The 15,520-nt window shown below is 40.5% G+C and overlaps 1 protein-coding gene across 6 annotated transcripts in view; it reads left to right on the top strand.

The window, feature by feature from the left end:
- Window positions 1–15,520, top strand: part of INPP4A (inositol polyphosphate-4-phosphatase type I A) — a 152,891-nt gene that overhangs the window by 91,112 nt on the left and 46,259 nt on the right. For all 6 annotated transcript variants that reach the window (XM_077296509.1, XM_077296510.1, XM_077296506.1 and 3 more), the window contains exons 7-13: window positions 2,196–2,275; window positions 3,423–3,534; window positions 5,697–5,787; window positions 10,929–11,076; window positions 11,853–11,983; window positions 13,665–13,769; window positions 15,117–15,225. In XM_077296509.1, coding sequence (XP_077152624.1) covers window positions 2,196–2,275; window positions 3,423–3,534; window positions 5,697–5,787; window positions 10,929–11,076; window positions 11,853–11,983; window positions 13,665–13,769; window positions 15,117–15,225 — 776 coding nt within the window. The remainder of the gene's footprint in view (window positions 1–2,195; window positions 2,276–3,422; window positions 3,535–5,696; window positions 5,788–10,928; window positions 11,077–11,852; window positions 11,984–13,664; window positions 13,770–15,116; window positions 15,226–15,520) is intronic.

The raw sequence follows: 15,520 nt of genomic DNA, 5'->3' as shown, positions 1-15,520 counted from the left end.
ATACAGTACACTCCTTGACAAAAGTTTTGTCGCTTATCCATGTTATGTAAGTTAATGGACACAGAATGGTCAGGTTTTGCAAGACAAAAGTTTTGTCGCCTGGTCATATATTGCACCCAATCCTAGTTTATGATCGGTTAATTAGTGTGTGTGTATAAAAAGAAACCCAGCACCCCAGACTTTCACTTGAACTGCAACTTGAGCTCTGACAACATGCTAAAAATCCACCCTGTGACTAAAGCCTGGATTATCAAGAGGCTGAAGACCAGATCCACTGCAGAGGTGGCTGGCACCTTTAATGGGTCTCAGCGTCAAGTACAAAGAATTACAAAAAGATTTGAAGAGACTGGAGATGTGTTTGACAAGCCCATGTCCGGCAGACCCCGCAAGACAACTGCTCAGGAGGAACGTTTGTTAGAAAATCCAAAGCAAGCCCCTCTTCCACTGCAGCAGAGCTCCAACAGGCCTGGTCACCTCAAGTCCGTGTGTCAACTAGAACAGTTTGTAGGATTCTGTCTCGAAATGGCCTCCATGGTCGAATCAGTGCCCAGAAGCCAGCACTAAACAAAAGGCAAATAAAAAACCATGTGGCATTTGCAAAGTCCCACAGCTTGCTAAACAGATGGATGCTGGAAAAGTGGCAGAAGGTGGATTTCTCTGATGAATCTTCAGTAGAATTACACCACAGCCGACGCAAACACTGCAGGAGACCTACTGGAACCCGTATGGATCCAAAATACACCCAGAAAACAAACAGTTAAATTTGGTGGTGGAAAGATCATGGTCTGGGGTTACTTTCAGTATGGGGGTGTGCGAAACATTTGCAAGGTGGAAGCCAATATCAATAGCCTAAAATATCAAGAAGTATTAGCTACCTCTTATATTCCAAATCATAAAAGGGGTCAAATTCTGCAGCAGGATGGTGCTCCATCTCATACATCCATCTCTACAACTTTTTTGGGGTAGGATGAAAGAGGAAGCTTGGAAGACAAAACCAAAGAATCTAGATGAACTCTGGGAGGCATGTAAGACTGCATTCTTTGCAATTCCTGATGACTTCACTAATAAATTGTATGAATCATTGTTGAACCGCATGGATGCAGTCCTTCAAGCTCAAGGAAGTCACACAAAATATTAAATATGACTCTAATAGCACCACAGCTTCATTCACCAATGTTATGCAACATATATTTGTATTTTAAGTTAATTGTTTGTATATCACATTACTTTCTGTGGGCGACAACTTTTGTCTTGCCAAAATCTGACCATTCTGTGTCCATTAACTGATCAATATTTCTGCATTGATGCCAATTTATTTTCTTAACCTAAATCACATTTCGGAGGGTTTTAGCTTTCAAAAGAATAATTTATAAAACCAATGGATGAATTTGTCCGGTTAGAAGCTTTTATTTACATAACATGGATAAGCGACACAACTTCTGTCAGGGAGTGTACATAGTATTATGACAGTAGAAAAGGATGGATGGGCCAAAGACCAAGGCTGCACGGTTTTCAGAGACCCGTTAATAAGTCATTTGTGTCTGCTAGGCCCCATTCCATCCTGATCAGTCATATCTGCGACACACCTTGTACCGCACTCTCAAACTTTTTTCCTTTTTGTTTTAGACTAAGCCCCTTTGTAAGTACGGACCTGAACTATTTTGCTAGACATATACCTTTTCCTCATTGCTGGTGTGTTCACCAATATAATACTACAAATTACAATTGGTCCACAATTTTTTAATTTATTTGGAGCCTTTTATGACTCTTATCAGCCCTCCCACCAATCATTCCCTTCTCCGTGCAGAGGCTTTGTTTGACAGTGGTCCCGGACTAGTCTGATGACTGTAGGCAAGGAGAGCATGGACTCATACATATAGCGTTTAGCTCTGAAACCGGCATCATTTGTGTTTTAGGAAGCTGATAAAGTGCTCCTAATACCTTCTAGGGGCTAATCCTGATGACTGACCGGTTCCCTTTATAGAGTGGATATTGACTTTCAGGCGTGCTAGCTCCAATATATGGCGCTAGAGTTCCTGTCTTCTTCCTCTGAAGAGGCTATGTGCTTGGCATGGCAGTTGTCATGTTGGCAGCTGATACATCTGAAAGTGTATTACAACATGATATCGTACAGTAAAACAACCTTGAACTTAAAACTATGATCTAAGTAATCATCATGTCTTCTTTCCATGCAGATGTACTTGTTGGGCTCTGGAAAGTTTATAGTGAAAGATTTGCTGCAAGAGAAAAACCACAGGTTACATTTACCATTATGGTCAGTGCTAACTGTATGATATTGTGTACTTCTACATGTCGGGTATAGGTTTTTGCTATGAAATCTGAGAACTGCATGATGTGGGTGCATTTTGAAGAACTTGGTGCGAGAAATTTCAACAAATATCACAAGTGAAAAGAAAAGTGACTTGAAAAAAAAAATAAATGCAAATATTGAACAATAAGGGTACGTGCACACGGTGCGGATTTTAATGCGGATCTGCAGCGGTTTTCCATGAGTTTACAGTACCATGTAAACCTTTGGAAGCAAAATCCGCAGTGCACATGCTGAGGAAAAAAACGCGCGGAAACGCAGCATTGTTTATTCCGCAGCATGTCAATTCTTTGTGCGGATTCCGCTGCTGTTTACACCTGCTCTATAATAGGAATCCGCAGGTGGAATCCACACAAAAACCGCAGGAAATCCGCGGTAAAGCCGCAGGTAAAACGCAGTGCTTTTTACCTATGGATTTCTCAAAACCGCTGCGGAAAAATCCGCAGAGATCCCCACTACGTGTCCACATACCCTTAATCGGTCCATGGGGTGTGTTAGATACAAGTGTAAGTGTGATTGCTTCTGTCTGGTTGTTGTGATGCTATTTTCCTGGTGATTTTAGCAAACCGGAAGCAAATGGTTTTCAGCTATAAGGGTGAAAATTGTATTTAACATTGTTTCATCCCTTTATGTGTTTGTTTTCAACATTTGCCGGGCCAAATGTTTTGTATATTTTGTCATGGGTAGTTGAATTGTGCCTAAAATGTTATTTTTTGGTTGTTTGCCATTGTATTGTCATGGTTTGGGGCTGCTTTTCTGCATCTGCCATTGGCCCTCTGCATAGAATTGATGGAAATATGAATGCTACCATGTACAAAGATATACTGGGGAATGTAATGCTGCCACATGGTAAAGCCAAAGTAGGCAGGGGCTATTCATTCCGGCAAGACAATGATCCCAAACACACATACATCCAATTTAGTAAAAAATTGGGTAGCAAAGAAAAATGTTCTCCTTTGGGATGAGTTAGGGTGAAAAGTTGGAGCCCGTAGAAATAAAGATGAATTCAAAATAGTTATGGCATTCTAAACAATGAATTACTCTCTATGCTGTTGGATCTTATTGAATGTGAAGCCTGTGTTCTTCTCTACAGGTCTGCTGAGCTGCAGCGTGTCGGAAATATTACGGTGATAGGCTGGCAGATGGAGGAGAAAGTAGATCAGCAAGCGCCTGTGTCCAGATCGTCAGATACTGTTAATGGGAGAGTAAGTATTGATAGAACACTTTTAAGATCAGATTTTGGAACCTACGCTGGTGTTCTTTGACATTGGAAAGGCCGAATCATTACTCGCCTGTTTCTATCAATACATTTTTCTTATTGGATCAATAAGCCAAATATCATGGTTTCCCCAACTATGGTAAAGGGAACCTTTCATGTCACCAAATGCTATTACCCTGCCGATATAGGGCCAAACTGCAGGTGAACAGCGTTGCTCCCCACCTTACTGGAAGCGCGTCTATGGAGGAGAGGAGAATGAACTTTGTTCCTCCCGGGAGCCTCATTCAGAGAGGCGCAGTCGATGCAGCTTCAGTCACATATTGAGTGGCGGCTGTATGGGCGCCCGGCACTGACTGACATCCAGCTCAGCAGTGCGTCTGTAAAAAGTGAGCTGTCAATCAAACTGCCCCCCCATGACTGAAATCCAGTGGTTTTCAAGTTCATTTTCTCCCGTTAGTCGCACTTTCAGTAAGGCAGCCAAACAAAATTGGAACTCTATTAACAGCAGATTAACCTCATGTCTGCTGGTTAATACCATTTGGCATTTGTAGCCTGTCATCCTGCCAGGTTATATAAAGTCTGTGTTATTATAAAAGGAGCGCGGGGCCAGAAGATATTGAAGTGTGATGTAATATTTTATGTTATATTTCTCACCAGCCAAATACATGCGCCCTTGTGGTATACTCCTAGGATTACTCTTTATATTTACAGAAAAATGTTTGATATTTCATTAGACTTCCATCTATCAATTTGATTTTTAAATGTAATCAATTTAACCAGTTCAATCTGGGCCATTTAACCCCCCCGTTGCTGACCAGGCACTTTTTTCGGATTTTTTTCATAAGTGCAGTTTAAAGAGCTTTACATTTTTTTCTCACTCGGGTATTCAAATACTCTTTCCATCTTTTTTTCGGGATACATGGAATTTCAGTTTTGTCACTATCATGTTATTATTATTTTTTCCTCCAGATTTTCTGTCATTATCGATGGGAAAATAAGTGTCTTTTTCCCATTTTTTTTAAATTTGTTTCTGACCACAAAGGACCACTGAAATGCATTTAAAAAATGTGTTCCTTATTCTGTAACAATTATTTTTATATATTGGACAAGTTTTTTTTGTTTTTTTGCATTATTATTTATTTTTTTATTTATTTATATTTTTACCTGCAATATTTTATTAACTTATTCATTTTTTTGTTCATTTATTTTACACATTGAGCCTCCCATAAGATCATAAAAAACCTATGGGGTGGCATCTCAATATATACATTTTTTTTATTTTCATCTTTTTTCCCTTGTAACTGGGACTGCTATACTAGTGATCCACACCAAAACTTGTAGACGTGTCCAGTTTTTGATTAGAATTAAGGATCCAACTTGACAATGCAAGACTATGGGTCCATGAAAAAACTGTGAAGACAGTCCGATGCCAATCATGTGGTGTCCAAAAAGATTGAGAAACCTCCTTCAGTTTTTGTGTTTTTTTTGCATTTGAGAAAAACTGATGAAACCCTGATGGTAAAAACTAACGCACTTACCGATTTTCATAAAAAAAAATGGTAAAGTAGTATCTAAATAGAAAAAATGCTACAACAAAACATGAAATTTATTAGATATGTGTTAAAAAATGTTTACAGGGTAGAACTAAATAAAATCTGGATTAGCGTCCAGTTGTGTCGTAGACCCCTTTACGGGAAAAGGAGTGAAGCAATAAAGAAATTGATACTATTGTGCCCTATAAAGAGCTGATGGGGAACTACTGTACCCTACCTTGCCGCAGAGGTTGGCACCCTAAATACGCAAGTGGTGCCCCCAGATTTTATTTAGTTCTACTCTGTATACATTTTTTAAAGCATATCTAATAAATGTCATGTTTTTATTGTATTTTTTTTCTGTGAGCTAACACACTTACCCCAAGCATTGATGAAAATCTGATCCAAAAGACTGATGGACATCGGTCATTTTTTTGCTTTCTCAAAAAATCAGTGATGTTTAAATGAGGACTTCTATGGCCAGCGGGTCCAGCTGAAATTGGCGGGTTTGGCTGACTTTAATGCATTCTGCCATCATGTACTGGGTGGGCCACCCGAGATTAAGCATTTCTATAGTACTTGATTTTCTGAGGTATGCTTTCTTTTTTTTTTTTAGACAGTAATTCCTGTTGATGAAAGTTTAACAGAATCTTTAGGAATTCGCTCAAAATATGCATCACTAAGAAAAGATACACTATTAAAATCAGGTAAGTACAGTGGTTTCCAAAGTTCTGTCCTACACTAATCTGACAATGAAGGTTGTATGGGCATTGGTCTCCCAGATGTCTACACTTCCTATAAAGCTATCCATCTAAACAGATGATTGAACTGTTCGGACATAGAATACCTTTAGAAAAGCGAAGTGAAGATATATGAACGGCACCAGGCTGTCAAGCACAAGTTAATTGAGAGAAAAACGCTGGATCCTATTGAGGCTCGTGCAGCACGTGTAATTGCAGTAATATACGGGGGTGCTCAACAAAAAAAGAATAAATAATGTTCACGAATAACAAAGAAAACGTGGCACTCACCCCAATACACTGCTGAATTAATGTCCTTTATTCATCATAAAACTACACAGTTGGCATTTGGAGAGGCGGCTGGGATCGGGTAGTGGTGCGGGGAGGAAGGAAGAGGACGACGGCCGTTTCCAGGGCCTGGACCCGTGGAAGCGCATCGGCGCGAAACGGCCGTCGTCCTCTTCCTTCCTCCCCGCACCACTACCCGATCCCAGCCGCCTCTCCAAATGCCAACTGTGTAGTTTTATGATGAATAAAGGACATTAATTCAGCAGTGTATTGGGGTGAGTGCCACATTTTCTTTCTTATTCATAGAATACCTTTAGGCCTCGCTCACACTTGTGTATAAATTATCGGTCACATTCTCATACAAGAGAATGGAACGATTTTTTAGCACTCATGTGCTGTCCATTTTATTATTTATTTTGGAGTGAAATTGCATCATGTTGCGATTTTTTTTTTTTTTTTTTTTTTTTTTTTTTCTCATGCTGAATACAACTGAGAAAAAATAAGCACAATTGAACTACCTCATTGAATAACATTGGTGCTAATGCAATGCGATTTTTTTTTTTTTTTTTTTCTCGCATTGCACTCACCAAGTTTAAATGGAATTGGGAACGAGGCCTTAGGTAAAAACACTCATGCATACATCTGGACCGGTGCCCGACCTCCTCTTAACTCTAGCATCACTTGTTATTATTTATTTATATCTCACCATTGGTTCCATGGTGCTGTACATGAGAAGGGGTTACATCCAAAATACAGATATCACTTACAGTAAGCAAACTAACAATGATACTGGTACAGAGGGGCGAGGACCCTGCCCTTATGGGCTTACATTCTACAGGATGGTGGGAAAGGAGACAGTAAGTTTGGGAGTTGCAGCAGCTCCAGTGTTGTTGAGGAGGCAGAGGGGTCTTTGCAGGCTGTAGGCTTTCTGGAAGAGATAGGTTTTCAAGTTCTGTCTGAAGGATCCGAATGTGGTGGATATTTGGAATTGTTGGGGCACAGAATTCCAGAGGATGGCGGATATTCGGGAGAGGTCTTAGAGGCGATTGGGTGAGGAACGAATAAGTGTGGAGGAGAGAAGGAGGTCTTCAACTTGTCTAGCTATTAAGTTATCCATGTCTTATCTCCTACATTGACTCCCTCGGCTTTAGCCCTTATCTCCACTATCCCATATTTTATAGATCTCAACTACCCTGATGTGTATAACTTATGGTCCAATGTGCCTACCTATAATATCACCCAATTCTTATCTAACAAAATTCCTATTTTAGACTCCTGTCCAGACGAAGCAACTCGCCACCTCTATAACCTCCTACAGCGAAATTATGCCTCTCGCATCCTGATCCTTTTTAAAGCAAAATTTCCAAATGTCAGAGATCTGATCTCAAAAGCTTCTTTTTCCTGTTCCCAAAAGGGATTTGATCTCACCAACCAACTCTTATAAACCGATGTTTCTTCTTTCATGGGAAGAAGAATTAAGCATCAACCTATATGATGCTGATATAAAGTCCATTCTATCCAACTCACATGGTTTCTCCAGATACATACTTTTGGCAGATAATTCCTATAAATTACTATCCTGATGGTACAGGACTCCTGAACTATTACACCAGTTAGGTTTAACAAAGTCCAACCTATGTGGGAGATGTGATATCTTTTGGTTCTGCCCCAAAATAAAACTGTTCTGAGTGGAGATATAATTAGGATTCATTAAACATACTCTAACCCCAGCGGAAATCCTACTATGTAGGCCCACAAAATATTTCAGTCCTAAAAAGCACTATTTGCTTGCTCTTTTGTTAGGAGCTACATATCTATTAATCCCCCTTCACTGGAAGCAAGTAACACCTCCTTCCCACTCAGACTGGATATATAAAATCCTCCTTTTACACCACATTGAAGAACTCTCCTATCTGGGAATACCATGCCCATCTAAAGTTTCTCAAAATTTGGGGACCATGGACTAAAATCCCAAATCTCATCACACCAAAATGCGCATTCCACATTACATCCCCCCTAATCCATATTACCTCCCATTCTTCCTCCCCTCTCTTTCCACCGGATGGTACCGTCATTTGTTAATCACTTCTTGTTTTCTGTAATGGTTGTGTTCTATTTCAGCCAAATGTTTTGTCTTGCACAAACCAAACTATTATGTCTACTGATATCTATTAATTACTTCTAGTACTGTTATTTATGTTTGTTCCCGTATCTCACTTGTTTCACCAATGATTGAAATTTTATATAATTCGATCTGAAAACTGTATGTTTAGTGTTTTTTTTTTTTTTTTTTTATATTTAAAATTTCAGGTTGCATGGCTTCGTATATGGACCAACATGCAAACCTAATTTTATCCTCTTCACTTCAGTTGGTTCATATTGGTAAATGTATTTAATACATCATTAGCAGCTAATAAAGGTGGGTTTGCACCCATAATGCATTGGAAAGTGGTATAGGTATAATTTAATGCACAGTAACGGGGTTACAACACTCCTTGTACAGTACTCTTGACCTGTCTAATAGAGGTTTCCCACTACCTGGACAGCCCTTTTTTTAAATGAAGTAGTCCCTCTTGTAAAACCAAAATGACATATACAGTGCCTTGTGAAAGTATTCGGCTCCCTGGAACTTTTCAACCTTTTCCCACATATCATGCTTCAAACATAAAGATACCAAATGTAAATTTTTGGTGAAGAATCAACAACAAGTGGAACACAATTGTGAAGTTGAACAAAATTTATTGGTTATTTTAAATATTTGTGGAAATTCAAAAACTGAAAAGTGGGGCGTGCAATATTATTCGGCCCCTTTAACTTAATACTTTGTTGCGCCACCTTTTGCTGCGATTACAGCTGCAAGTCGCTTGTGGTATGTCTCTAACAGGTTTGTACATCGAGAGACTGAAATTCTTGCCCATTCTTCCTTGGCAAACAGCTCGAGCTCAGTGAGGTTGGATGGAGATCGTTTGTGAACAGCAGTTTTCAGCTCTTTCCACAGATTCTCGATTGGATTGAGGGCTGGACTTTGACTTTGCAATTCTAACACCTGGATATGTTTATTTGTGAACCATTCCATTGTAGATTTTGCTTTATGTTTGGGATCATTGTCTTGTTGGAAGACAAATCTCTGTCCCAGTCTCAGGTCTTTTGCAGACTCCAACAGGTTTTCTTCAAGAATGGTCCTGTATTTGGCTCCATCCATCTTCCCATCAATTTTAACCATCTTCCCTGTCCCTGCTGAAGAAAAGCAGGCCCAAACCACGATGCTGCCACCACGTTTGACAGTGGGGATGGTGTGTTCAGGGTGATGAGCTGTGTTGCCTTTACGCCAAACATATCGTTTGACATTGTTGCCAGAAAGTTCTATTTTGGTTTTAATAGCACCTTCTTCCACATGTTTGGGGTGTCTCCCAGGTGGCTTGTTGCAAACTTTAAACAACACTTTTTATGGATATCTTTGAGAAATGGCTTTCTTCTTGCCACTCTTCCATAAAGGCCAGATTTGTGCAGTGTACGACTGATTGTTGTCCTACGGACAGACTGTCCCACCTCAGCTGTAGATCTCTGCAGTTCATCCAGAGTGATCATGGGCCTCTTGGCTGCATCTCTGATCAGTCTTCTTCTTATTTGAGATGAAAGTTTAGAGGGACGGCCGGGTCTTGGTAGATTTGCAGTGGTATGATACTCCTTCCATTTCAATATGATTGCTTGAACAGTGCTCCTTGGGATTTTTAAAGTTTTGGAAATCATTTTGTATCCAAATCCGGCTTTAAACTTCTCCACAACAGTATCACGGACCTGCCTGTTGCGTTCCTTGGTCTTCATGATGCGCTCTGTGCTTCAAAAAGAAACCTGAGACTATCACAGAGCAGGTGCATACACGGAGACTTCATTACACACAGGTGGATTATATTTATCATCATTAGGCATTTAGGACAATATTGGATCATTCAGAGATCCACAATGAACTTCTGGAGTGAGTTTGCTGCACTGAAAGTAAAGGGGCCGAATAATATTGCATGCCCCACTTTTCAGTTTTTGAATTTCCACAAAAATTTTAAATAACCAATAAATTTCGTTCAACTTCACATTTGTGTTCCACTTGTTGTTGATTCTTCACCAAAAATTTACACATGGTATCTTTATGTTAGAAGCAAGCTATGTGGGAAAAGGTTGAAAAGTTCCAGGGGGTCAAATGCTTTTGTAAGGCACTGTACTCGCCTTCCTTCTTGGCGCTGTTCCAGTGTTATCGGTGCGAGGTTTCCTGGGGCTTTGCGTGACATAATGTTATGCCACGCAAGCCCTGCTGCCAATCAGCGGTGGCTGGTGGGCTGCTACGCTCTCACGTCTTCCGCTTGTCCAGAGAAAGTGGGAGTCGCTGATTGGCTGCAGGGCTCACATGGCCTAACCATGTTATGCGAGCCCCAAAATATCCGTCAATTACATCGCTGAAGAAAGAAAGTTGTGACAGGTGAATATGTATTATTTTTAATTTGCAATGAGGACTACTATTTCAAAAAGGGTTGATCAGGTAGTGGATAACGCCTTTAAAATTACTTAATACCAATTTTTCTTTAGGACCAATCAGGGGTGTATTATTATTATTATTATTACATTATTTAAAACAGAAAACCCCAATGGTTATGTCTCTTTTAGCCAAATCTCACACAGCCTATCTATCGATTTGAATATATTTTTCTAATCTGCCTGTTCTAGTTGTCGCATGTTTAAACTGGTGGATGAAGATTTCCCAGTACGACACAATTCCTAATTAACAAGCAGTTTTACTACATAATATTTTTCCTTCTTCTTCATTGCAGTGTTTGGTGGAGCGATCTGTCGTATGTACCGCTTTCCTACAACAGATGGAAATCACCTCCGCATATTAGAGCAAATGGCTGAGAGTATCCTCTCCTTGAACATACCTAGACAATTTGTTAAGCTCCTACTTGAAGAGGACGCAGCAAGGTGACTGCTTGCACAAGTAGACAAAAAAGTCACTACATTGTTTGCTGCCAGTGGGGGAAGGAGACTGATTAAGGCTAGAGCCTTAAAAAATTTGCTGCAGCACCATGGGGGGGATACATAGGGGGATAAAATGGTAAAATATTGACTCATTGCGTACATGCACCCAATCAGGCAAAGCGTACTTCTGGGGCTGAATAGCAAGCATTGAAACTTTCTACTGTGCTTACTCTATGTATCAATGGAGAAATGTCATAAATTCAAAAGTGTTGTTCGATTACCACATTTTCCATAACTGTGGTTAATTGCATCAGCTTGCAACATTCATCCTGGAAATACATTTTCTCATATCAGATAAACATATGTAAATTAGCAGCATTGTACCAACAGTCCTCATAGATGGTCATGGAAAATTGGCATTGTATGTATTCTTAGATACTATAAATACATGACCCATCCAATCTCCTGCCCCTGTACGAAGGGTGCTGGCTGACTGCCTGGTTGATTAGCTCAGCCATCCCCCTTCTCTTTCACACCTTATTTAGCACCAGGCAGGTTGAGCAGGGTTAGTCGTCCGTCCCCTTTTTCCCTGTGCAGAGAGGGGTAGGATGCTTACTATTAACGTTATATTAAAAACAATGTGGAAGTAAGCAGAGGCGGATGCTGAAATTTCAATATCACGGCAGCTTTTTTTAAATAATAATATATTACTAAATTTCGCTTTACATTAAGTTGCTGTTTCCCTTATAATGCGATTTTCCCAATCTTGTCTTGCACAGGGTGTGCGAACTTGAGGAACTGGGGGAACTGTCTCCGTGCTGGGAGAACCTTCGTCGGCAGATAGTAACTCAGTATCAGACGATTATTCTAACATACCAGGATAATCTGACTAATCTCCATCAGTACAAAGGTCAGCTGCAGAAATTTACCCTCAGATTTTGGGGTCTCGGTTCTTGTTTTTATAATGCAAATCAATGTGCAAAATCCACAGTGGATTTCTATGCCACCAATGCAGATTTTGCCACAAATTCATTGTCCTTTTTTCCCACTGAAGTCGCGATCTGTGTAGAAGCATCGTAACGCTAATTCATAGAATTTATGTTTCTGAGCTATGGAATTTTATCAGGGAGAGGTTATATTAAAGTAAGGAGTGGAAATCTAAAAAGTCAAATATTGGAATGTTGTAGAAGTTTCATTATTCAGTGAATCGGGGTTACCCCTGTCCATATGCTTTTATGTGATGAGACCCTCTAACAAGCAGCGCCTCTTGCATCTTGTGAACTCTTAGATATTTATTCACATAAATGATCACCATGTAATTACTTCTGCTGCAGCCATTGATGGGGATGAGATCAGGTGACAACAATTTCCCCCTCCAAAATGATCGGTTACTGGAGATTTTAGGAGGGGTATCACTAGCAGTCGGCAGATTGCTTCAGTGCCTCCTATATTTAAGGGCATGTCTTTGATGAGATATCCTCTTTACCTTGCTTAAAAGGGAACCTGTCGCTGTTTTTTTGCCACCTACTCTGAGAGCAGCATAATGCAGAGACAGAGATCCTGATTCCAGCGATGTGGGCTGCTTCTGGTGGTTTTAATAATATCACAGTTTTATCAGCAGGAGATTATCACTAGAGGATTAGTAAACCTGCTGCCAGATAGTCCTCCATATTCATGAGCCCTGTATAACCCCCCCCCCACTGATTGGCAGGGTTCTGCCTATGCACAGTGTACATCAAGAACATTGTGTCTACCGATCAGATAACTGATAGCTCTGCACGCAGCCCAATTAGTAACACATTGCCGTAATCAAGGTCTCTTATTTCTGTATTATGCAGATGTCTCATATGGGGTAGCAAAAACCTGGTGAGAGATTCCCTGTAAATCTGGAATTGCTTTGGAGATGAAAATAACAGAGGCAACAAGCAGTCACTATATGTGACCAGTTACTGTTGCACCCTCTCCTGGCACGCTTTACCGGAAATCTAAGTCTACCTACACACCATAGATAACTGTCAGGTGAAAACAAGGCCATTTTTGCATTTACTGTTCTAAGTAATATATTAATATGAACGTGTATGTCACATTTCAAGTATTGTACTTTGGTCTAATGCAGGGGTGGGGAATCTTTTTTATGCCAAGGGCCATTTGTATATTTATACCATCCTTCGGGGGCCGTACAAACTCCACCACAAAGTACATCCTGACTCTGGCGCTGGTTTCAGGATGTAATCTTACATTGCATGCCCTTCAGTGTTCAGTAGTGAACACTGCATGTGTGTGTGCTAACAGAGCAAGAAGAAATTAATGAGCTGGTTGTAATCAAAATACACCTCCCTGCCCAAGAATGCGGTCCCTGAGAATCTGCCCGGGGGCCTGATAAAAGGTCATCGAGGGCCGTAAATGGCCCTGGGGCCTGAGGTTCCCCACCCCTGGTCTAAGGGGTGACATTTCTCCTTGTGGAGAGTCACATGTCAAGCCTGGCATGTCAGAGTGAGGAGACTTAAAAGCCATGCATGTTCCTCTAGGAAATTAGGTATGCAAATTGTCTCTTCATAAGTACTGTATTATGAAATTATTTTGTTTTCTAGGTGTTTCTTTTAAAGCAAGTAGCTTAAAAGCGGACAGGAAACTAGAGTTCGTTCCTACCAATTTACACATTCAGAGAATGAGAGTTCAGGATGAATCCACCTCAGGTATTGCTTTCATATATAATGTAACTGCTATATTTAGAGGAAATCTTATTTATTCCTCAGCGTTAGATAGGGAGCGACTGCATTTTCCTCATGTGTTGAGCAATGTGTGACAGGGTTGTCGTGAATCACATCCCTAGCAACCAGTTTCTCCGCTTACCCTTAGACTTAACTGCATGAAGAGGAAGGATGTGAACCCAGGACCCCAGCGCTGCAAAGCTGCAGTGCTAACCACTGAGCCACCCTGCTGCTTACAGTTAATGGCCACATATATTCACATTTTAAATATAAACTGAGCACTAAAAAAGTTGCAATCTATGCCAAAAGTTGTTAAAAGGTGCATATGATTTACTGCAAGGGGCACTATTAGGTTAGGCGGTTTTATTAATGGTGTGCTCTGATGTTAGTAAATGGGTATACACAGGTACACTGTGTTTTTTTTATCTGCCTCAATTCTCCTGCTATGTGTTCTTTTCTGTTTTATTTACTGTACGTTTCCAAGGTAACAGGCCACTACTGCTGTTTCGCAGCAGTGGCCAAACATGCAGTTGCTGCAGTGTAGTTTACGCTGAGACCACATGGTACCTTTGATGCACAGTTCTCTACCACCCTATCCATTTCTATATCCACAGTAGAGGAGCCATTCTACAGTACTGCCCCCTAGTGATGAGCGAATGTGCCTGTTTGTTAGGCAATCCCTGCATGTGTTGGGGCTGTCGAACAGCCGGTAGACATACAGCTGCAAGGACTAGAACATATTTTTCGAGCACGTCGGAGACACTCTTTTGGCACACGAGCATGCTCAGATAACACCTTTTCCGAACACACTTGCTCATCACCACAGTCCACCTCCTGACCACCAGCACAAAAAATGCTGCTGGCCTGAACTTTCATTCAATCATTAACCCCCTTTTCCCCAACAACCAGGAACTTTCTCTTTAAGATACATGTTGAGAAAACCCCTTCAAGCCTGATGCCAGAAAATGTTTCATATTTTGGCCTAAATCTACATCTGCTTATATCAGGCATTCACTTCAGTTTCTGACTATAGTACAGTCCATAATCAAACACATATATTAAGGGTACGTGCCAGTTAATACTCTTTGTGCAATTTACTCTACTGTCCCAATATTTTGTTATATGGCGGTAACCAGCTACTTTGGCCTAATATCATGGAATGAGATGAGCTGGGAAACCACACGCAGATACTGTGGGCAAAATGTAGTCCACTCACGGCCTTGGCATAACACAATGCACCAGTTACCAGTTTTGATTATAGTTTTTTTTTTTTTTTTATGCAATAACTTGCGATTAAAAAGAATACTAAACCTCATAAACTTTTGACTTCAGATCAGAACTATGATATAGTCACTATAGGAGCCCCGGCTGCACATTGCCAAGGTTTTAAGTCCGGTGGATTGCGGAAGATGTTACACAAGTTTGAAGACGCAAAGAAAAAGTAAGCAAGGGTTTAATTACATCACTGAGCTATTTATTTTCTTAATTATAATCAGCCATGTACGGCCTTCTGACATGATCCACTAGATCTTTTCTAATGACAAGCTTAAAGTATCATTAATTACTAGTGATGGGCCAGTGTACTCGTTGCTCGGGTTTTCCCCAGCACGCTCGGGTGGTCTCCAAGTATTTGTGACTGCTCGGAGATTTAGTTTTCATTGCCGCAGCTGCATGATTTGCGGCTACTAGACAGCTTGAACACATGTGGGGATTACCTAGCAACCAGGCAACCCCCA

The sequence above is a fragment of the Ranitomeya variabilis genome, chromosome 3 (genome assembly GCF_051348905.1).
Source record: "Ranitomeya variabilis isolate aRanVar5 chromosome 3, aRanVar5.hap1, whole genome shotgun sequence".
NCBI lineage: Eukaryota > Metazoa > Chordata > Amphibia > Anura > Dendrobatidae > Ranitomeya > Ranitomeya variabilis.
This window is presented reverse-complemented; position numbering and strand designations above follow the sequence as displayed.